The following is a 23,109-nucleotide window of genomic DNA, read 5'->3' as shown; positions in this document are numbered from 1 at the left end:
TGGCCCAAAGGGAAAAAAAATGTGAGAATTGGATCTGATTTCTTAATCGGCCCAAATGGCCCAAGAGAGATCTGATGTGGACAATGGGCTGGATCCGAAAAAAAACCCAATATAGATGTGTTATTAATATTATTTGATTGTCTTTAATGAAACATACAATGTTAGTAAAGAAAGGGCATACTAAGGTGAAAAGGACAATAGGATCTTGTTTTAATAGTATAAATTAGTTAACTTATGGTTATGTTCGTGATGAATTCAAACAAGCTCGGATGATAAACACATGTTGGTTAATAACCTTGTTCTTGTAATAAGTTTTTTTTAAAGATTTTTAACGTTAAAACCCCTTAACTAAGTTTGTTTTGGGTAAAAATTCTCAAACTAAATATTTAATGAAAAAACCCTCAAACTAACGTTATTTAATGAATTAAACCCTAACAGGTCATAATTATTATTACTATCGGTAAATCTTTAATTTAGGGGTTTCTACATTAAGTAAACATAGTTGAGGGGTTTTACCTTTAAAAATTTTAAAAACAAAAAAAAATCAAAATTTTATAATATTATTTAAAAATTAGTAACTTTTTTTTGACAACATAAGCGAGAACTAAGTAACTGGACCGCACTATTCAGAAAGCCAAACCGAAAGTATTGAATCGACATATAACATATCTGAAGGAGAACTCCTCGTACCACTTGCAAGCTTGTCCGCCATAATATTTTGTGCTCTTGGAATATGTCTGATCCAGAAATTAGGAAAGAAAGTCTTACTGCATCTAAATTATTTATATAATTTTTGTTATATTTTCTCGGTTTTTACATTTTTAATTTATATATATATATATATGTTGATGTTAAAAACACATCAAACTCATATATTTACAATTAAAAATTAAAAATGCTAATTTTGAAAATTTAAGTTACTAATTTTTAGATAATATTATAAAATTTTGATTTTTTTGATTTTTAATGGTAAAATCCCTCAACTATATTTACTTAATGTAGAAACCCCCAAACTAAAGATTTACCGGTAGTAGGTAATTATGATTAGGGTTTACATCATTAAATAAAGTTAGTTTGAGAATTTTTACGTTAAATACTTAGTTTAGGGGTTTTTACCCAAAACAAACATAGTTGAGGGGTTTTAACATTAAAAATGTTTTTTTATGGCACATGTTTCAGTTACCTGTTTGTGACATTATAAAAATATGTTATACATGATTACAAATCCAGTTCTATGTTTTTTTTTTAAAAAAAACAGCAGCTAGAGAGGTTATGTTTTTTTTTTAATTGGGTCGAAACAGACAATCGAAGCCTCATGAGCCAAGCTAATGGGTATTAAGAATATATTGATCTTAATTTACCATGTTAAAATGGGCCGAAACACCTGCAAGCTTGACCACCGTCCAAAAGTCAGTCGCAGTACGCTCTCCTTCGCATCCAACGGCTCTGATTATAAAGTATCAGATTCTTTTCATACGTGGATTTCAAACCTGTATTCCAATACCCTTAATTTCTCCCCCACGCGCCCGCCACCTTCTACCGCTTTATCCCGTCACATACGCTGCCGACCTCTTTAAACTCCCTACTCTACCTCTCACCAGCTCTTCCGGTCACACCAGTTAACTCTCTCATCCGTTTTTTTTCTTCTGTTCTTTCAAAAAAAAAAAAAAACGCTCTCTCTGTCTCCTTCTCTTAGCGAAGGTGATCGATCTTCTCCTTCTTAATTCTCCATCTAAGATTTGTTCTTTTTTATTGCATTTTATCTAGAAATGTGCTTCTGTCTTTCGGACATTATTAAGGTTTAGATTCAGTTGTGTTGTCTTCCAGATCGTACGATTTGGCCTGTGATCTTCCCACAGGTGTAAGAAGAAAAAAAGGTTGATTAGATTTGGTGACATGCTCTGTTTCTCTGCACCTAGTTATCTTCGCAACTAGCTTGTACTGGTTACTGGGTGATTGAGATTTAAGTCAATTAGTTTGGTTTCGTGGAGCTTTAAAGATTTGGATTGTGGTTGACTGTTCATTGAGTCTTCTTCTTCAGAAAAATAATTAATTTAATTAGATCCGATTGTGAAAGAATTGATCTTTGAGTCTTATTTTTTGGTAAATCTTCTGACTTTTTTAATTGTTGTTTCCATGTCAAATCGTATCCTTTTTCCTCGGTCCAAATTTTTATTTATTACAATTCAATATCATTCCTTATTTGCCAATTTTTGTTGACCAATTCTTTCTTCTACATGTGCAGGCGTATACACTTATTGGTTCATCCACTGGTCCTCCCTTCGTTGATCATTTTCAGATTCTTTTTGGAAAAGCAATGTGTGGTCTCTCTAAGAATGATTCTGAGTTGGAACATTCGTTTTCCGCCTTACTCGAGTTTGCTGCTGACAACAATGTGGAAGGCTTTAAGCATCAACTCTCTCTTGTGCCTTGCATCAACCAGATGGGTCTCTGGTATAGACGCCAGAGGTTTGTCAGGAGAATGGCTCTTGAGCAAAGAACCCCCCTGATGGTTGCTTCCATATACGGAAGCGTAGACGTTGTGAAGCTCATTCTTTCCTTCCCGGAAGCCGAGTTGAACCTCTCTTGCGGTCCGGATAAAAGCACTGCTCTTCACTGCGCTGCCTCTGGTGCTTCTGCGAACTCCTTGGGTGTTGTCAAGCTTCTTCTGAGCGCAGGAGCTGATCCTAACATCCCTGATGCTCACGGGAACCGTCCTGTTGATGTTCTCGTTGCGTCTCCGCACGCTCCTGGTTTGAGAACCGTTCTTGAAGAGATCTTGAAGAAAGATGAAGATCCGTCGTCTAGCTTGGGGTCAAGTTTACGTTCTCTCTCGTCATCGCCGGAGAATGGCTCCTCTTTGCTCTCTTTAGGTTCAGTCTCCTCTCCAACTAAGGTGGATGCATCAGAGAAAAAAGAGTACCCGCTTGATCCATCATTGCCTGACATCAAAAGCGGGATTTACTCAACAGACGAGTTCCGTATGTTCTCGTTTAAGATCCGTCCGTGTTCTCGAGCTTACTCCCACGACTGGACTGAGTGTCCCTTCGCGCACCCTGGCGAGAATGCGAGAAGAAGAGACCCGAGGAAGTTTCACTACACATGTGTCCCATGTCCTGATTTCAAGAAGGGTTCATGTAAGCAAGGTGACGCGTGTGAATACGCTCATGGTGTGTTTGAGTGCTGGCTTCACCCTGCTCAATACAGAACACGTTTGTGCAAAGATGGGACGAGTTGCAACCGAAGGGTTTGCTTCTTTGCTCACTTAAAGGAAGAGTTGCGTCCTTTGTACGCTTCCACAGGCTCTGGATTGCCGTCTCCTTCTTCTGCTGCCGCCACTATGGACATGGCTTCGGTTCTGAACATGTTACCAGGCTCACCATCTTCCGCTCCAATCTCTCCTTCTGCAACAATGGGTTGGCCTCAACAGAACAACATACCTGCGTTGCATCTTCCAGGAAGCAACGTGCAGTTGAGCCGTCTGAGATCTTCTCTGAACGCTAGAGATATTATTCCTTCTGAGCAACTTAGCATGATGCAAGAGTTTGAAATGCAGCGTATGTCCAGCCCACGCTTTATGAATCATCACTCTGCTCGTCCCAAGACGCTCCTGACACCTTCGAATCTAGAGGAGCTTTTCTCAGCCGAGGTTGCATCATCCCCACGCTTCTCTGATCAACTTGGCGTCTCGTCTGTTCTATCGCCTTCCCACAAATCAGCTCTTCTTAACCAGCTGCAGAGTAATAAGCAGCAGAGCATGCTTTCTCCTATCAAGACGAATATAATGTCTTCTCCAAAGAATGTGGAGCACCATTCTCCACGAGCCATGGAGCCTATTTCTCCAATGAACTCTCGGATGAAACAGCAGCTGCATCCACGTAGCCTTAGCTCCCGAGATTTTGGATCCAGTATGATGCCGACAGACTCCGGTTCGCCATTGAGTCCGTGGTCAAGCTGGGACCAGAACCATGGAAACAAGGTGGATTGGTCGGTACAGTCGGATGAGTTAGGCAGGTTAAGAAAATCTCATTCTTTGGCTTATAATAATAACTCAAACAGGGAAGCAGATGTTACATGGGTTCAGCAGCTGGTTAAAGAATCTGCATCACCTAGGAACAGCAACGGAGCCATGAACATGAATGGTTCGAGGCCATTGGTTCAAGGTGGTTCTAGTGTGAACCCTCCTCACAGTGAGAGCGACATTATTGATGCGTGGCTTGAGCAGCTGCAGCTAGATCGCTAAGCTGTGAAACTGATGATGATTTGTTGTATCTTTTACTTTCATTAAATTGATTCTTGTCTCTCTGTTGTAGCAAAAGGCCAAGTGTTCCTCTTTGCCTCTTGTTATTTTTTTTTGTATTATCGGTTCTCTAATATCTCCATTCATATTTGTATGAGAAATAATAACATATTGTTTCAGCTAATAAGATTCATTCATGGTTTATTCTGTTCTCCTGTCTTCCGGTTTAAATTCTAAAGTAGACTTCTCATCAATATCAATATTCTTTGGGTTGGTGAGGAGATTCACGTTTTACTTGTGCAAAGTAACTATCAAGTAAAGTTGTGGTTGTCTCACTTAAAAACAAAATTGATGCAAGTTAAAATCTGCTTACACCTCAAAATGAGTGCGATAGAATAAACTATCGCAGAAAATCACCAGCTCAAACTCTTAAGAAAATCCTGATATCAAATCCTTAATCCTTATCAATCTAACCTCGAAGCCATTCTAAGAGATTACACACCAGTAAGGAAAAGAATGGTAACAATGGTGTACAGTTGTCCTCACCACAAGCCAATGAACTTCCACCAAGCACCACCTACACCAAGCCAGATAAGAATGTTGACTATTGAGATCAAGAATCCATATCCCCACCATTTGGACAGCGGCACGTAGTTAGCCCCGTAGAAGATAGGCGCAGACCCGATACCGTAGTGGGTCAGTCCTCCCATCAGGTTAGAGAGGAATGCAAGAACCAAGGCTGCAAAGTAAGGTGGTGTGCCTAGAGCTGTTGAGACTGACAAAAAGGCGGTGAACATAGCTCCGATGTGAGCAGCTCCACTGGCAAAGAAGTAGTGAGTGTAGAAGTACAAGAGGACGAGGATTCCAAACGATAGTTGCCATGACAAACCCAATCCTCCAACAAACTGCAATCAACCCAAAATAAAGTGTCAAAACTCCTTAAAGCATTCACTAACATGCAACAATCATTAACAAACCTTGACTACGGTCTGGCTGAACCACTCAATGAGACCGTATTTGTTAAGATAACCCGCCATTGCAATGAGAGCAGCAAACCAAGTGAGTGTGTCCCATGCAACTGACTCAGCTAAGCACTCTTTCCACGTGACAACACCTGTCACAAGAAGCACTGATAATCCAAGAATGGCTGCAGTCACAGCATCTACACTCAGCTTAGCTCCAAAAATCCAAAGACCAACCTGCATCAAGGAAACAACTTTTTTAGAAAAAAGGAAGAGACTTGCGTCTAATAAAACACCAAAACACACAACTTTTTTAACTCAAAAGCAACAAATCAAACTTTAAACAGAAGCAGAGCACTTGCTTCATCTAAATGTCTACAATCTATTGATCCACAACAGCTAATATAATCTATCTATTGAACCAAACAGTGTCAAGGAGACAAACTTGTTTAAAAAAAGGAAGATTTTGCGTCTAATAAAACACCAAAAACCAGAACTTTTTCACTCAAAGCAACTTCAAACAGAAGCAGAGACCTTGCTTCATCTAAACTAAGATGAAATGGCTACAATATATTGTATATAAAGAGAGCTGATGAAGCAGAAAGGGGGAGACTTACAGTGAGAAACAAAGTGGCAGCCATAATCAACTCGTTCTTGGACATAGGCCCCATCTTATCAAGCTTCTCCTGAGCCAGCTTGGGAGCATCAGGGCTGCTCTTCACCGTCGGCGGATAGATAAGATACAAAAGAAACGGAACAACAATCAACGACACAACCCCCGGCACAATCGCAGCTTTCGCCCAATCCGTCCACCCTATCGTCTGCTTAATCGTGTTAAACGCCAAGTTCGCACTCAGCGGATTCGCCGCCATCGCCGTCAAGAACATAGACGAAGAGATCACCGACGTCTGGAAGCAAGTGAGCATCAGCCACGCCCCAAGCCGGTGCTCGGTCCCGTCCCCGACGTTGCTACCGCACGCGACGCAGAGAGACTTCACCAAAGGGAGGAAGATCCCGCCGGCGCGAGCCGAGACGGACGGGATCGCGGGAGCCAGGAGAGCCTCGCTGAAGACGAGGCTGTAGCCTAACCCGAGGGAGGAGCTCCCGAAGAGCCTGACGAACTGGTAGGCGACGCGGTTGCCGAGGCCGGTCTTGATGAAGCCGCGGGCGAAGAAGAAGGCGAGGGCGATGAGCCAGGGGATGGGGTCTCCGAAGGCGGAGAAGGCGGCGGCGAACGTTAGGGTTTTGGTGAGGACGGAGGCTCCGAGTCCCAGGAGAGCCACGGCGCCGAGTGGGAGCGGCTGCGTGATGATGCCGACGATGGTGGCGAGGAAGATCGCGAGGAGCTGCCACGCGCTGCGCGTGACTCCCTCGGGGACGGGGAGGAACCATATGATCACGCCGGTGGCGATCGACGCGAGGAGAGGCTTAATCGCGGCTCCTTGCCACGGGGCCGGAGCGACGGGAGCCGGAGAGGAGGCGGAGGAAGAGGCCTTGACGAGAGTCGATCTCTTGGTGAGAGCGATGTGAAGTGGAGATTTCACTGAGGAGAAGCGTGATTCGGTAGATCGAAGAGGTTTTTTCAGCAGATTGAGAGAGGAGGGAGGACGAGGGAGAAGGAGGGGGCGAGATTTGAGGGGGAAGGCGAGAGAGCAGGAGCCGGAGAGAGCGAGAGACGCCATTGTTTGTAGCGTCGGCGAGACAGTGAGGACGTGTAGTTGAAGAAAACAAGTGAAGAACATAAAGAAGGAGGAGACTATCGAATGATGACCGTTGGATGATAATCGGACGGTTAGTGTAGAAAATAGAATCTACGGACAGAGATGAGTGATCTGATGAGAGTATAGTCGTGAGGTGGAAAATAGAGATCTCCGTCTTTGGTGGGTCATCCTCATCATCTATTGGCCAATTTTTTTTTTGTCTAACTCGATTGGCCAAATTTACAAACGAAAAGCCATTTGGTCTTTTCTCTCAACTTAACTTATTTTAATTTTTTTTTTTAGGTGTTCAAAAAAAAAAAAAACTTATTTTAATTTTTTTTTTTTACTTTTCTTCTCTAATCTTATAAATTTTTTTTATCTCTAATGTAAAAAGTCTTTGATGTTAACCAAACGACAGTAAACATAGTATTTTAAAATTTTCCATTTATTTTGTTTATTGAGCTTTGGACCATCTATTGTTGTTAACTCACTTTTGATACAAATTTTATTTTATGAAACTTCTTAAGATATTTTTACAATATATTAGCTTTGTAGTAAGAAGGTAGAGAGAGATAGGAAGGAAAATGAAGAGAGAGAGGGTTATATGGTTAGATGATGAAATATAGTTTTTTTTTTTGGTTATAGGGTCAAATTTCCCTAAAATATATTGGCTGAGAAACTAGAGAGCAATTTTGAAAACATTGATTTTGTAAACATCCTTTATTTGTTTAGGTAAAATTATGTTTAAAATAAGCTTTAACTGGTAAATTATTTACACTGTTTTTTTCACTAAAACTGATACGATAACAAATATTTTCAAAGCATGGTAATAAAATTTGTATATATCAATATTCATTTGTGTGCAATGGTCGCATATGTTTCATATTTTTCTTTTTTTTTTTTTCTTGCAGAAAATCGGCTTCATCTGACATATTTTTTGTAACTATTCATCTAACATATTTCCAGAAGTGATTTGAAAGCTTTTCTTCTAACTTGTTTTGCACCAAGAGATAAAGACTTTGAAGGTTAGAGCAAGTGCATCAATAGGACTTTTAGAATGGTCCTTAGAGTATTTAATTAGTTTATGTAATTTAGGACTTTGGTTAAGGACTTTTGTTAAAATGTTGATCATGGGTGGGACTTTTGATACGTCCTTAGGTTTATAAATTTTGTTTAAACTAGTTTTTAAAATTACAAACATTTTATTAGTGGAAAAAAATACAAAGTTCAGAAATTAAAACACACATAATTTATTCATAGAAACTTAAAATTACATATTATTCGGAAGATGTTCAAATTTAGCCCATATATTTTCAATCAAATCGTCTTTTAAGTTTTCATGGATTTGTCTATTCCGAAGCCTCGTTCGACGATCCATTGTAGTGCCGACATTTTCACCGATATTCGAAGGCATGTTGACGGTAAATGTATCCGAAACTTCTCTTGGTTGAAACTCAAATTTGTTATACTGAGTGAATGGTGCCCATTCATCTTCGACAATCATATTATGGAGTATGATACATGCTCTCATAACATTTCCTATTTTCTCTTTATCCCATAACTTTGACGGATTTTTGACAACGACAAATCTAGCCTGAAGGACTCCGAAGGCACGTTCGACATCTTCTCGAACTGATTCTTGGGTTTGAGCAAATAATAAATGCTTCTGATTTTGTGGTAGTCGGATAGATTGAATAAAAGTCGTCCATTTCGGATAAATACCATCAGTGAGATAATATCCGAAATGGTACCGATTATCATTAACATAGAAGTTTACTTGTGGCGCGATGCCATTAATAATGTCGTCAAAAACAGGTGATCGATCAAGAATATTTAGATCGTTCATAGTACCTGGTGCTCCAAAAAACGCGTGCCATATCCAGAGGTCATACGAAGCTACCGCCTCCAACACAATTGTCGGTTTTCCGGTTCCTCGTGAGTACATTCCTTTCCAAGCTGTGGGGCAATTCTCCCACTCCCAATACATACAGTCGATGCTCCCAAACATCCCCGGAAATCCACGTTGTTCTCCGATATGTAGTAGTCTTTGCAGATCCTCTTGCGTTGGACGTTCGTAGATATTCATCGCCAAACAAGGTTATTATTCCGACGGCAAATTTGTGCAAACATTATTAGCTTAATGGAATTTTTTTTCAAGAGTTTAAACGTTACGAATCGTCTGTGCTTTCTGTTGCGAATCTTTAATTATAACAATGTCTTTGACAGGGTGAGCTGATTTGTATTCTCCTAACAGTTAACATGGTGAGATGATTTGTATTCTTTCTACAAGTTCTTTAAATGAAAATTGACACTTTCGATTACATGAATCAACACAACCAACTTACCACAAGTTCTTTCGATTACCACAACACCTGATAGATAGATAGGGTTACATAATCCGAGTTGAACAAGATTTAACAAAACACAAGGATAATCATACATTTTTGATAAACACAAGACATATAAACCTACATACGAGCAGCTACTCCGAAGGCTATTATCACTAACACAACAACCAGAACGCCTACAACTAGTTCAAACCCATTACCAAATCTAGATTTCTTTCTCCCTAAGTCACAGACAATGCTCTCCAACCTAACCAATTTCTGCTCCATATCAAATTGAGGAGGGACACTTGTGCACCAATGGCTTTGATCTCCTCTGTAGCCGCGACGTCCCACCACTTGTAGACATGGCAGTCTCCGTCCTGTTTGTTCTTGCAGGTGTATCACAATCTATGAACGAAACTATAGCAAGTAAAACAATGCAAAGGAACATTCAACTTAACCCACATTCGATACTTCATATTGACGATTCTTTGTTTCTCAAGAAACTATAGCAACTAAACACACATTCGATACTATATTGACGATTCTTTGTTCACAACACAGATTCAGAGGAGATACAACACGAAAACAAAACCCAATCATCCAAACAACAGACGGTTAGGTTCAGAGGAGGTACTAAACGAAATCAGGACTGATTTAATCTAACATGCAGATTCGATTGTTGGTCTAAACTAAACCCAGATTTCGATTCAGATATAAACTATAAACAGATTCGATTTAAGGATTAAACACAACACAGATTCGAATTCGGGATCCTAACGAAGAAGAAACATACCTTCTTCAAATGAATCTACAGAGAATCCGATGATATCGAAGCTGGACAGAGATTGGGGAGAGACTGGGGAGATATTATGGAGAGATTCTGAGAGAAGTCGCCGTGATTGGAGAGAGATGTGCGACGAACCCTATCGCCAAATCAATCGCCGTCGAGAGAGGATCGGGAGAGGAAGAGTTCAGGTGTGTTGAAGAATGTCGTGTTTTGCCCTAACCGTCTCCGACCCTTCTCAAACCGCGACACGTGCCACTAAGGACGCCCATCGAACAGATCTAAGTTAATCTCCGTTGTTTTGATTTTTGGGCTTTTTGATTTATTTTTTAAGCCCAAAACACTAAGAACGTCCACTAAAGACGTCGATGCTGATGCTCTTATAGAGACTTAATCTATAATGCCTTTGACATGGTGGTTATACAGCCTCTTCGTAAGTATTTTGTGCAAGATTGACCAGACCATATGCGCAAACGACAATAATTTATAATACTAATTAATTAATCTTGTATGTGTTTATTGCTTATTTTATTAAGAGATGTATCATATGTATTACATTAATCATTACATATCTCTAGTCACGGAAATATTATTCGAAATACAAAAGACTCTCTTAACTTTTCATCTATCTACAACAACATCTATATATATTTGCATTTGTGTGGCTAAGAATCTTGAGTATAATTCCGCAGCAGAAAAAGAATAAGATGACGTAGAAATTCATATGTTCTGTTTGAAGTTGAAGTAAAAAGAAGGAACCTCAGTGTTCATCAACTGGTCAAGGTCCCAACATTCTTCCATTCTCATACGCTCAGGCACGTTTCCGGCTCCATTAGTGTTCACGTCGTCTAACTGGTTGATAATATCTGCCTTGTACCAGTCACCTTCTTCACATTCCAAAGGTGGAAAGTAGAGTTCCCCTTGTAGCCCTGTGTTTACTCCACAGAAACCATCTGCGTGAGGGGTGAAATCGTCATTAAACGAATGGTTGAACATGTGTGGCGTTGTGAATGGATTGTTGTTGGTTGGTATGTTGGTCAAAGAGGGGTTGATGAATCCCTGTTCTTGAAAGGACATGAAGCTTCCTATAATGTCTTTAAACTCCAAAGAAGAGGACGAATTTGAAGACGAATCGCTTGCGTTGGGTGATGAGGATGAGTTGTTGACGAGGTTGGATGTTTCAGACATCTTCTTTAGCCTTTTCTTTATTGTTGAGTTCCAAAAGTTTTTGATCTCGTTGTCGGTCCGACCAGGCAATCGTGCTGCAATCTGAGACCACCTACGAAATTGAAAAAATAAGAAAGTGAGAAGATTAGTTAAATGAGACGATCGATGTCATGTTATGTAAAATTTATACAATTGCATGGTTTGCATGGGAATTAGATCGACCTAATTACTAACTGAAAACAAAGCACTACAACTACTAAAAATTACGCTATAACTATAGTTTTGACATTTTTGTTCACAACAAAAATTTCGCTAAATGATTTCACATAAAATTTGTCAATAAATTATGTTATTTATCTGTGTAAAACTAACTATAAAATATTTTCTTAATAAAATAAAAGATAACATTTTGAGTCAAAGAGCTAATTAGCTTAGTTAGGCGTGATAAAAACTTGGTTTTAGTTCGTATAAAATGTTTAGGAAAAACAATTTTAAAACGAAAGAAATTATACAATAGTAAAGATACACTTTTTATTTTAGGAAGTCATGTCCAACGTAAAGTATAAACTAAAAAATCTATGTTTGTCGAGAAGGTGACAGGGAAAAACCTTAATTATAAATGTATAATAATTAGAAAATGAAAGTTGAAGTAAAACCCTAAAGAAGAGAAAAAAAGGTGCCAAAGAGACAAAAGTCGATTTCAATAAAAACAAGTGTTTTTTATTAGACGCACCCTTAAGTCTTAACACCCACGATTAACTAACTTTGACCATTTACATAGTGACATAATTACATGTGAATGTCAGATGTTATTCATTCCTAGTTTGGTTCTTTGCCTCTACTTTCTTATATGTTACTATTATATATTTCAGTTTTCAATTGAGTCAATTTTTCTTCACAAACAATCATTCATCCCTCTGAATTTTAACAGTTATCGTGCCAGTGATACTCAAACCAAACCGTAACCAAACCGTATCCTTGAACGTGAACTTCGATTGTACATTTTACGATGATGTATCATGTATCTTATATAGTTATATTCACAATTGAGCAATACACACAGATTCTTTTTGTTAATTGCTCTGGTAAGATAGCTTTATATTCATACCGGTAGAAGAAAAAACGTCATTTAAGATCTAATTCAACAATTTGGTTGTTGTATTAGACATAAAAATAAATTGGTTATTTTAAGGTGGACTTTTGTTCTTGATCAGTTGGTTTGGCTTTCTATGCGTTTTACTATATACCATTAACGAAAAAAAACTAAGAATGCTGATTTTCTAAATGACAGTATCTATGCAATATAGTTAGCTTATTCTTTCTTTATTTGTCTTTTATTAATTGTCAACATGTAAAGTAACCAAAATATGGCAAAAATGTTAACCTGTTGCCGAGAATGGAATGAAAACGAATGATGAGATCCTCTTCTTGAGGAGAGAAAGCGCCACGCTTAAGGTCAGGACGAAGATAGTTGATCCAACGAAGACGGCAGCTTTTGCCACATCGCTGAAGGCCTGCATTTTTAGCGACATCACTCCAGCATCCTTGCCCATTGCTTATCATATATTGCATCAGCTTTGAGTCTTCCTCTGGAGACCAAAGTCCCTTCTTCATCTTCTTTACTTGATGAGTGGCTGCAATTGCTACCTCTGGTTTCCTCATTTTTTTCTCTTAATCTTTCTCGAGGCTCGATTAATTGATGTGAACGAGTGAAGTTTGTTTTATAATAGAGAGAGAAAAGAGAGAAGACTTGATGAGGGGATAATGATCATGGTGATGAAAGAGAAGGTTGTATAGTTTGCTTACAATTCTGGTAAGAAAACCATTCCTCCTTTTTAATCTCTATGATATAATATATGGTGTGTTGCTTTGTTTTAAAACATACAAAAAAACACCCGGCCCAGGCTCTTTAATTATATATTTATGCATGCTTAATCGACAAATATTATATTGTTTGTGGTAAATAAAATACACCAACAACTAATGTATCTTTGTATATAACTAACTTAACCAAGTGAAGAAACGTTAGTTGAACGGTCATGGACTAAAACGGTTCTGAGAGAGACCCAAAATGCAAACATCAAGACAAAGGAGAAGTGCTCTTCACTTGTTCTTTTTTTTTCTTATCTTTTTCGAATATATAAACTGTTTATATTAGTTTCTTCATTCACAAGGTATATATTACAGACATGTCGAATTCGTTAACCTTACGTATATATAGTATATGACATTAATGTATATTCATGAGCATGTCTATTTTCTATTCAAAGATATCTTCATTTTCAAGGTAAGCAAATGTTGTATTATTTCATTAATTTACGTATATATAAGCATAGTTCGATTGTATATTTAATAAGTGAACGAATGTCATAACCCTTTTTGCTTGTTTTATAGTATTACGCTTAGCCGAGCAAGAGTTTTGCTTCGGCTTCACACAACCACCTCTCGCGCACCAACACGTATACTTGAAGAAATCAAATTATTGTCATGGAGAATATATAAAACTACTTTTATACATTATTATAAAACTACTTTTATACATTATTTTATATTATTACTGATATAAACGTGAGTCATATTTTTAACTTCTCGGTTTACACTCATGATTTATAGTATTAATATATTGTGCCCACCATTCAGAAATAAGCATAACTTTTCTATACAATCATAAGTAAAATATCCACGGATAAAGTACAAAAGAAGTTTTTTTTTTTTTTTTTTTTTTTAGAAAAGAAGTTTGAATATTGAATCTTGTAAATGATTTGTAATGGAGAAGGCCAAAGATCTTAGGGTAGATTTTGATTTTGTTTGAATCTTTCTGAACTTCAAGGACCTTTGTTTATATACATAAACAAAATAGCTTTTATTTTTAGAACAGCAGTTTGCGACAAGTAGATTAACATGTTAATTCTGATTTTTGAAAATTTAATATGTTAACTATAATTAATATATTTTCGGTTAAATATGTCATTCTTCAAATCTATGAATTTAACTAAACCCTAAACCGAAGGTTAGTGTAACTCTGAACGCAGAAAAACAAACACACCAAATTTTAGCAAAAAAAAAAAAAAAAAAAAAAAAAAAAAAAAAAAGAAAAACAAACACGAAATAATCACTTAAAAATAACAATATACAGTAGTGTGATTATTGTTATTTTTCGGTTCGGGTTTTTCTTTGTTGCACGACGTCTTTGCCCAATACCCGAAACCGACCCGAAAAACCCGAACCGAAATCCGAATGGAAGTACCAAAAATATTCGAACGGGTATTAAGTTAAGAGAAATTAGATATCCGAATCCGAATGGATATCCGAAGATAATCGAACATATATATACTTACCCTTATATTTACATCTTTTTTTTTAATATTTATATTGATGTTACACATACTTTAAGATCATAAGTACATACATAATTATGGAGAAAATGATTTGATATTCATTTAAAATGAATGTCAAACTTTTTGTTTCATGTATTAACAAAAATTTACATTCAAAGTTTAAAAACAATACCCAAATTAATATCTATTTGTTTTTGAAATATTATCTTGAAACCTATTAATCATTCAATCTATATAAAAAAAAATCAGTTAAGTAAAATTTATATTTTTAAATACAAGAATCTTAAAAAATGAATTTTTTTTTAAAGTCTAAATATCCGAACCCGATCCGAAGTACAAAAACACCCGAATGAATTTTCTACCCCTATACAGAAATATCCGATCCGAACTCGAACGGGTATCCGAACGTCCATCGCTAGTGTGAGGTTGATAACTGTGTAAAAGTAGAAGTGTAGGGTAATGTGTATTAAACTCTATCGAGACTGTAACGGAAATCTCAAGTTTATTTATTTGAAAGGTTAATCATGCATATACAATATACATACGACCATTTTGTTGAACGAAGACAAAAGTGGTTACTAACTAGGAACGCAATTATCACCCATGAGAACAGAGCCTCAAACAAAGGAAATTAACAAACAACCATTGAATCAAGGCATTAGCTTAAACTTCAATCTTACTTTACAGGGAGATGTATCTTAACCGATAATTTTATATTTGTATTATAATCTGTTTTTTCTTTATTAATATAAAAAAAGACTACGATAAAGTATTACTCACTTCGTGGGCTATCATTTTGGTGACAAAATCTAATTGGTTAATCATTATACATTTACATAAAATTCGTGATTAGATTGTTTTTGAAGAAAGAAACACGACTTCATACTCGTTCAGTTATTTCACAATCGGACAGTTCCACTACATGATCGCCAATTGTAATCTTTAACCTAACCATCCCGTTCCGTTGGATCGTTATTAGCTGTAACTGATACTAGTTCTTAACCTAACCCCTGCCGTCCCGCTGGATTGCGACATTGTTGTTGATTAAACTCACATATAAATAAATAAAAAGACGTCAGTGCAACAAAGAAGAAAACTTTTTAGCTGCTAATAATTTCACACATTTATTAGCTGTTAACAGCTAATAACTTAAAATAACAGCTAATAACTCAAAATTATGAAGCTGTTGTTTTGGTTTTATTGGACCTTTTATGTATTTGCTTTGACTTGACGCGGTGTTATATTCTTTCTTGTACCTTCTAATTTAATTAAAAAAATAAAATTTGCATTCTTCATCACCCACAGCTTACAGCTAAACCGCGTCGGCCACGACGGATTCTAATCAATACAGCCACCGAGTTATTTTATTTGTTAATGGGACACCACTAAGTACTTTGTTAATGAGGCGCTACTGATCGGGTGCTAGACTAATTCTGATACTTGTAAAAAATGGGTACTTTTGTTAAATTGTCACATTAGCCGATCTTAAAATAGAATTCACGACATTGATTCATATGTGATTTTTAAAAAAATGGACTTAATGGACGTATTCCTAAAAAGTCATGTTACATTTAATATCTAATCTTATCATTTAAATTTTGGGCATACCAGAAAATTTTATTGGGGTATCAATAATTGGATTTAAACAATAGATGATTCATTGGATTTATAGATAATATAAATTAAATAGATATAATTTAATATTGTAATATTATACCTCTATATGCTAAATATTTAAATATTTGTCGATGTTAACTTTTAAAATTATAAAGATTTTTTTTAAATAACAAAAATCATATTATCTAACAATGATTAATCTTTACTACCTTAAACCAAGAAAACAAATTTTAAACTATATAGTTTATTTTAAAAATTAAACAAAAATAAATGTTTAATTGTTTACTCAATAATATAAATCTATGAAGCAAAAAGTTTAATTTTTTAAAAACTTTCTAAATTTGTGAAATTTTACAATATCTTTGAATATGAAAATAAAACAATATTTTACTAATCTTTATATATATAGTTAGGATTTTTATAATGAAATAATAATCCGAAAATATATATATATAAAAAGATACAAATACATATAAAAGTTTGAAACAATTTATTCAATGAAAAAAATATACAGTAAACTTATTATGTTTTAAAAATTGATAGACACATATATATTATAATATATACCAATTTAGAATTGAAAATAAAATATATAAACAAAAATCCGCGCAAGAGATCTAGACTCACCCTTAGCCAATTCTCGACCTATGTGATTATTTATAAAAACCTTTTTGTGTTTAATATTTGCTGATTTTTAAGAAAGTAAAAATCAAGTTGGAATCATAGTATGATTACTTCACTTTTTCTTAGTTAAATGTTCTTTTATTTGTATTTTGAATGAAATAAAAGGAGTAAAAAACCATAGAGAAAAAAACAAAAATAGCACTAAATCAAGTTTATGTTTCCAAACTAACATTCAAGGTCAAAAGTCACAAAAATAGCACTTAATATTTTATCAAAAGTCACAAACTTAGGGTTTAGAGTTAAAGGGTGGAGTTTAGGATTTAGGGTTTAGGGTTTAGGGTTTAGAGTTTAGGGTTTAGATTTTAGGGTTTAGGGTTTAGGGTTTAGGGTTTAGGGTTTAGGGTTTAGGGTTTAGGGTTTAGGGTTTAGGGTTTAGGGTTTAGGGTTTAGGGTTTAGGGTTTAGGGTTTAGGGTTTAGGGTTTAGGGTTTAGGGTTTAGGGTTTAGGGTTTAGGGTTTAGGGTTTAGGGTTTAGGGTTTAGGGTTTAGGGTTTAGAGTTTATGGTTTAGGGTTTAGAGTTTAGGGTTTAGGGTTTAGAGTTGAGAAATGAAGTTTTGGGGATAAGATTTCAAATTTTGAAAAATAAGAAAATTAAAATTTTCAAAGGATAAACTTAGAAAGGTGCTATTTTGGTCATTTTAGTTTTTGAGTGCTATTTTTATGATATAAACATAGAAAAGTGCTATTTTGGAGATTTGCCCAAAACCATACGTAAAACTCTTTCAATAAAGTAAATTACCTTTAAATCACTTTTTGGTAAGTTATTCTACATTCCCAAACATCAAACATGGCTCATAAATAATTAAATATGCATTACAAAGTTGTAATGTAATCAAGTAATTACTTCATTAGTTTCGCATCTACCTAGACTAGTAGACACTACTGCAATAATTCTGATAATTACCAATCTCACATAATTAAGCAATCGATTTCGTACATACCTTTCTCACGTTACTTTAGAAAACTAGTCATTAATTAATTTAGTTACACATCAAAATCCAAAAGGAAAAGTAAAATAGAATAGCAAACATATGAGAAGGAAGAAAAACCCCAAAAATTGACGTACTACGCTGCGATCATCGAGCATACGCTGCAGAATCTGAATCTGTAACCGGAGGAGGTGGAGGCGGGGAGAAGTAACGGTAAGGAGAATAAGTCGTTGGAGGAAGTGGGGCTTTGTACTTGTAATGAGGAAACTTATGATTTGATGATGAAACAGAGGAGTATCCATAAGCTACGGCAATCATGGCGATGACGACTGTGAGGACCATCAAGAAGGTGAAGCGTGTCGGCCATGAACATCTCATCTTCGAATCCCAAAAGGAGAACTTAAAAAACTTTTTTGGTTTGGAGAAGGTTTTGGTCTCGTGGGTTAGCCTTAATTATATAGATAGAAGAATATTTTTTTAACAAAGTCAAAGGTTTGGTTTTAATCATATTTTAACAGCACCGGCAACCTCTCTTAATTTATTTAATTTTAACTTTAATTCTAGTCCTATTTGTTACGGGAGAAAGAGATATGAAAAGGGTGAAAATTCGTTAGAATGGGTACGGTAAAAGAGACCAACGTAATTTTCAGAAATAAATTTACAGTTAAATCAAGACAGAATGGAAAATCTACGTTGTGATTTAGTTGTTTGTCAGATTAAACCTTATCGGAATTATTCTATAGAATATACTATTTTGGATGTTTTTTTTTAATTCTCTACTTTTTATAAAAAAAGATGTGCCATATTTTATATAATTGGTTTAGGAAAAATGCATATATTCAAAATTATCTTACACGCAGCTATATTTTCTTTATAGATTAGTTGTAATAAAATTACCAATATTTCAATACCTATTAGCAAAGATATAAACATTTAAATTTTTATGCATATTTTAAATTATTATCTTAAACTTATTTTAATAAAATTACAAATATGCACTTTGTAGAATTTATACTTTTGTATAAAACATCTTATTGTACTATCAAAAAAGTTCATGTGACATTAAAGTAAACTAAAATAAGGAGAAAATACATATCTTTTGATTTTCCATAAACTTTTAAAATATATAATATAAGTAAAATGAGAAACAACCACAAACCATTTAAAAAAAAAGTATTCAAAATGAAAAGATATATCATATATTGTTTTACTGTATATATATCAATATAGGTTTTCAATTATTTTCAAGGTAATTTTTTTTTTAATTGTTTAGATAGACTACGATAATCGTGCAAGAATTTTATATTTTATTTAAGAAAACAACTGTTTACAAAATATAAATGTTTTTAATCCTCTAACATAGTTTTCTCGTAAGTGCCGTATGGACTATGGAGTATGGACTTTTGTGGAGAAGATGTCTTCAAAGTCTTGGTGAGAAAGGACTCTCCCAGGCACGGCTTTCGATGCAAGGAAGTAACGTCCCCAAGATTTGAAACTTCGACAACGACACATCAGTTGAGTACCGTAATTGGAAAGAAACCTCCGGTCCATTACGGTCTCTCCTTTGGAAGCCCTATTTCTTTTCCAGAAGTAGCGTCCTCCAAGATCTCGTTTTCTTTCAAATCTCAAACCACAAGCCCTCATTCCCATCAGAATCTTCAGATTTGGTTCATACCGGACAAGGGTGAGAACTACTGAAGGTGTTTTTGCAACAAATTTTTGCTACTCAGCAAGCGTCAACGACACTCACCTGCAAAAGCCATGGCTAAACGTTTCTCAACTGAGGAAAAAGGAAAGAGTCACCTAGCTGAAGATCAGGAAACTCACATCAAAAGGATAAATGCTCCTTATGTTGATAACTCAGCACTGATCAAGGAGAACGCCCTTACCCTCATAGGTAGGGTTACAAACCCGCGGGAACAACGGATCTGGGCTTTACTCCCAGCTTTACCTCGCAAATGGCATATTCAAGGAAAAGCAACGGGTTCAGATCTAGGAAATGGGTGCTTCCAATTCAGATTTGAGAGGGAAGAAGACTTGCAGAGAATTCTGGACAACAGACCTTACCAGTTTGACTACTGGATGGTTATTATCCAGCGATGGGAACCCATAATATCGGCTTCTTTCCCTTCACAAATCCCTTTTTGGATTCGTATCAAGGGGCTTCCTCTACACTTTTGGCTAGAAGACATGATCTGCAAAATAGGAAAGGATCTAGGAACGCTCCTAAACCATGAACTGACAAAGACAACGACAAGGGTTAAAGTTCTAGTAGATGGTCTCATGCCACTTACCAAAGAAGCCATCATAGAGTTCGATTCGGGGAAGAAAGCCTGATCTACCTGGAGTATGAGAAGCTCGAGAATCACTGCTCTGCCTGCTACTCCCTGACCCATCTGAAAAAAGACTGCACTGCTTATACCAGGAGAGACCAGGATGGGGCCCTCAAACAAAAGGAACAAATATTAGCTCAGAGAGAAGGAAGCTACTCTGTGGAAGAGACTACATTCCGCAGGAACAGACAGCTAACTTTAAACCAAAAGTACAGAGAAGATGTACCTCTAACCAGTCGAGATGCACGAACAGAGACCAGAGGCAACCAACAAACTGGTGCTTTCCACGAAAGAGTCGACCGCTACGGCAACAGTTTTGGTGCGCGCGTGGCCACAAAGCAAACCAAGGTCCCCCCACCAACAAGAATCACAGAGAAGCCAAACGAAGACTCCCACAACTGGAGAAGCAAGGCGCTGGAAAGAGTCCCTGAACCTCAAGTGTATAACTCGCCTCCCTACACTCAGAAAAGAGACTTAGGAAAAGAGAGATTTCTTCAAAGAAAAAACCCCTTCCCTCAGAAAGGTCTCAGTGAATGGAGAAAGAAGCCAGCACCTCTACCTCTTGTGTTGAAGCCCATAGACGCTTCAGCTTCTGGTCTACCTCAAGAACCTAGCTACAAGATCACAGAGAACCAATCTCTTCAAGGATCACCAAGAAGGCAGGCAGAGGAAAAAATCATTAAAGACCTAAATGAAGCTACTCTCCTGTACCTTAGCTGCCCAGACCCCACGGAAGCGTCCGCCAGGAGACAAAGGGTACTATCAGGAGATGCTAGAGGCCAAACGGAAGAAACGGCGGCAGGGATTTTGAGAATACGTGAGTCCTCTAGGGAGCATAGAGTAGATACCTCTCAGAATTCAAATGTCCAGGTGCCTTTATCTAAAGAACAAGTATTACAAGATCTCCAAGAGGTTACAAAACAATACCTCAGTTGTGTAGACCCGGTGGAAGCTGCTGCAAGAAGACAACGTGTTTTAGCGGGAGATGCAGAAGACTTAATGGAAAGAACGGCGGAGTCCATTTTAGCTGCCTCAGCAGATCAAAGACGTCCCCTATCTCCATGGGAGCGCGGAGTGAGATCAGAAAGCCCTCCTGGCATTGATTTTGATTTGGCTATGCAACCTTCAGATGTAGAAGTTACTCCCCCTCCGGTTACGAGAAGAGGTGAGCCAAACAACATTGGGGGCTTAGGCCTGATGACCCAAACAAACAACACCACAGAGGAGATCCAAGCTGGGAAACTCAAATCAGTCATTGTCAGTCCTAACGGGCTCTTGGAAGAAGGAAATGGTGAGTCAAGAGAAACTCTGGAAGTAGCAGAAGATGAAGAAACTCTAAGAAACTTCCAAAAAAAGGCGAAGAACAAGATATCAAAGCAAACTAAAATGCGCTCACCAAGACTACTCCCGAATATTCTCAGAGGAGCAAGCTCTAAGAAGAGGAAGCTATCACAAATCCAACAATCTCCGGTAAATGGCAAAAAGCGCATGACTGGAGCTCTTGCTCTGAACCAGAAGACATCTGGAGCTGCTAGAGAAGGAGTCCGCTTGGCTAAAGATACTACACCTCCTGCAAGGAACCCTGCTATACAGTTAATCCCAGCTATTACAAAAAAGAAACAGGACAACAGAGCCTCACCAGCAAAGCAACAAGACGCTAATCAGAGGAATGAAAGAGCAGGACCATCAAGAAGGGAAACCACATATGCGACAAGAAAGTCCCCTTCCTCCCCAAGGAAGTCTCAGGATTTTCGGTCTCTTCCACTCCCGGCTCCTTAGTCGTTCTGAGCTGGAACTGTTGTGGGCTGGAGAACCCCATAACAGTCCAGCGACTCAAGGAGCTTTGGAAGAAGAAGTCTCCTGATATTGTGTTCCTGATGGAAACAAAGAATCAAGAAGATATGGTTAAAAAAGAGCTCCCCTTGCTAAAAGATGAGAATAATTGCTTTGTTCCCCCCCATAGCCCAGGCGGTGGAGGTTTGGTTCTCAGCTGGAAGAAAGATATTGAACTTACAGTTCTATCTACGTCTAACAATTTCATAGATATGAGAATCACCTCCAAAGGAAAATCCTTTCTAGTAACTTTCACCTACGGAGAACCGGATCATACAAAGAGACAAGCGGTTTGGAATAATCTATCGTCACTTCATTCTAACCCTAAAGGCCCTTGGTTCTTAACCGGTGATTTCAATGAACTTATTGACAACAGTGAGAAAAGAGGAGGGCCAGAAAGGGCATAAGGTACCTTTGGAGCGTTCAGAACGTTTCTATCCGAAAATGACCTCTTTGATCTGAAACATTCTGGCAATGTCTTCTCCTGGAGAGGCAAAAGAGGGACACATCTTGTACGATGCCGCCTTGATAGGGCGCTGAGCAACCCTGAATGGATCGATCTCTTTCCCTCAAGCCGCTGTCAGTACCTAAAGTTCGAGGGATCTGACCACCGCCCCATTATCTCGTACCTCGACACGACAAAAAAGAAGGGTCACAATCTATTCCACTACGACAGACGCCTAAAAGATAACAAAGAAATTAAAGAGCTAGTAGCGGAAGTCTGGGGTAACTGTGCTTACCTGGGAGTACAAGCAAGGCTGGCCCTTTGTCGCAAAGCCATCTGTAAGTGGTGCAAGTTATTCCACGAGAACAGTAGAAAGGTGATATAGGAGCTGCGAGAGGAGCTGGATGAGCAAATGTCCATGGATGTACCTGATGAAGAGAGAATCCAAAATATTAATAAGCTCCTCCTAAAAGCCTATCTCTCTGAGGAAGCCTACTAGAAACAAAGAAGTCGCCAATTCTGGCTGACCCTTGGAGACTCAAATTCAGGTTATTTTCACGCGGTAACAAAATCCAGGAAAGCAAAAAACAGACTAACGGTCTTGGAGAATGATCATGGTGTACCTTTTTTCGAGGAAGAACAGATCTCAGCCGTAGTTTGCGCCTACTATGACAAGCTCTTCACTGCAAACCAGATAGAAGAAAACAGTGTCACGGTCATACAAGATCTGAAACCTTGTGTAACAGA

At 37.3% G+C, this 23,109-nt stretch overlaps 4 protein-coding genes across 4 annotated transcripts; 1 reads left to right on the top strand and 3 right to left on the bottom strand.

Annotated features, from left to right (window-relative positions):
* Positions 1–1,595: 1,595 nt before the first annotated feature.
* LOC106317990 (zinc finger CCCH domain-containing protein 56) lies at positions 1,596–4,744 on the top strand. Its single transcript, XM_013755819.1, has 2 exons — positions 1,596–1,701; positions 2,246–4,744. Exon 2 carries the CDS (start codon positions 2,318–2,320, stop codon positions 4,241–4,243), a length of 1,926 nt encoding a protein of 641 aa, XP_013611273.1. The 5' UTR covers positions 1,596–1,701; positions 2,246–2,317; the 3' UTR covers positions 4,244–4,744.
* On the bottom strand, positions 4,552–6,931 carry LOC106317991 (dicarboxylate transporter 1, chloroplastic). Its single transcript, XM_013755820.1, has 3 exons — positions 5,820–6,931; positions 5,218–5,439; positions 4,552–5,145 (listed from the first exon to the last, which is right to left on the bottom strand). The coding sequence occupies exons 1-3, from the start codon at positions 6,882–6,884 to the stop codon at positions 4,783–4,785; spliced, it is 1,650 nt and encodes a 549-aa protein (XP_013611274.1). The 5' UTR covers positions 6,885–6,931; the 3' UTR covers positions 4,552–4,782.
* Positions 6,932–10,536: 3,605 nt separating this feature from the next.
* On the bottom strand, positions 10,537–12,893 carry LOC106316281 (transcription factor MYB46). Its single transcript, XM_013754157.1, has 2 exons — positions 12,568–12,893; positions 10,537–11,295 (listed from the first exon to the last, which is right to left on the bottom strand). The coding sequence occupies exons 1-2, from the start codon at positions 12,843–12,845 to the stop codon at positions 10,737–10,739; spliced, it is 837 nt and encodes a 278-aa protein (XP_013609611.1). The 5' UTR covers positions 12,846–12,893; the 3' UTR covers positions 10,537–10,736.
* A 4,709-nt stretch (positions 12,894–17,602) lies between these two features.
* On the bottom strand, positions 17,603–18,198 carry LOC106316990. The gene has a single exon (XM_013754857.1). It carries the CDS (start codon positions 18,127–18,129, stop codon positions 17,899–17,901), a length of 231 nt encoding a protein of 76 aa, XP_013610311.1. The 5' UTR covers positions 18,130–18,198; the 3' UTR covers positions 17,603–17,898.
* Between the last annotated feature and the right edge of the window lie 4,911 nt (positions 18,199–23,109).

This window comes from Brassica oleracea, chromosome C9 (assembly GCF_000695525.1).
Source record: "Brassica oleracea var. oleracea cultivar TO1000 chromosome C9, BOL, whole genome shotgun sequence".
Classification (NCBI taxonomy): Eukaryota; Viridiplantae; Streptophyta; class Magnoliopsida; order Brassicales; family Brassicaceae; genus Brassica; species Brassica oleracea.
This window is presented reverse-complemented; position numbering and strand designations above follow the sequence as displayed.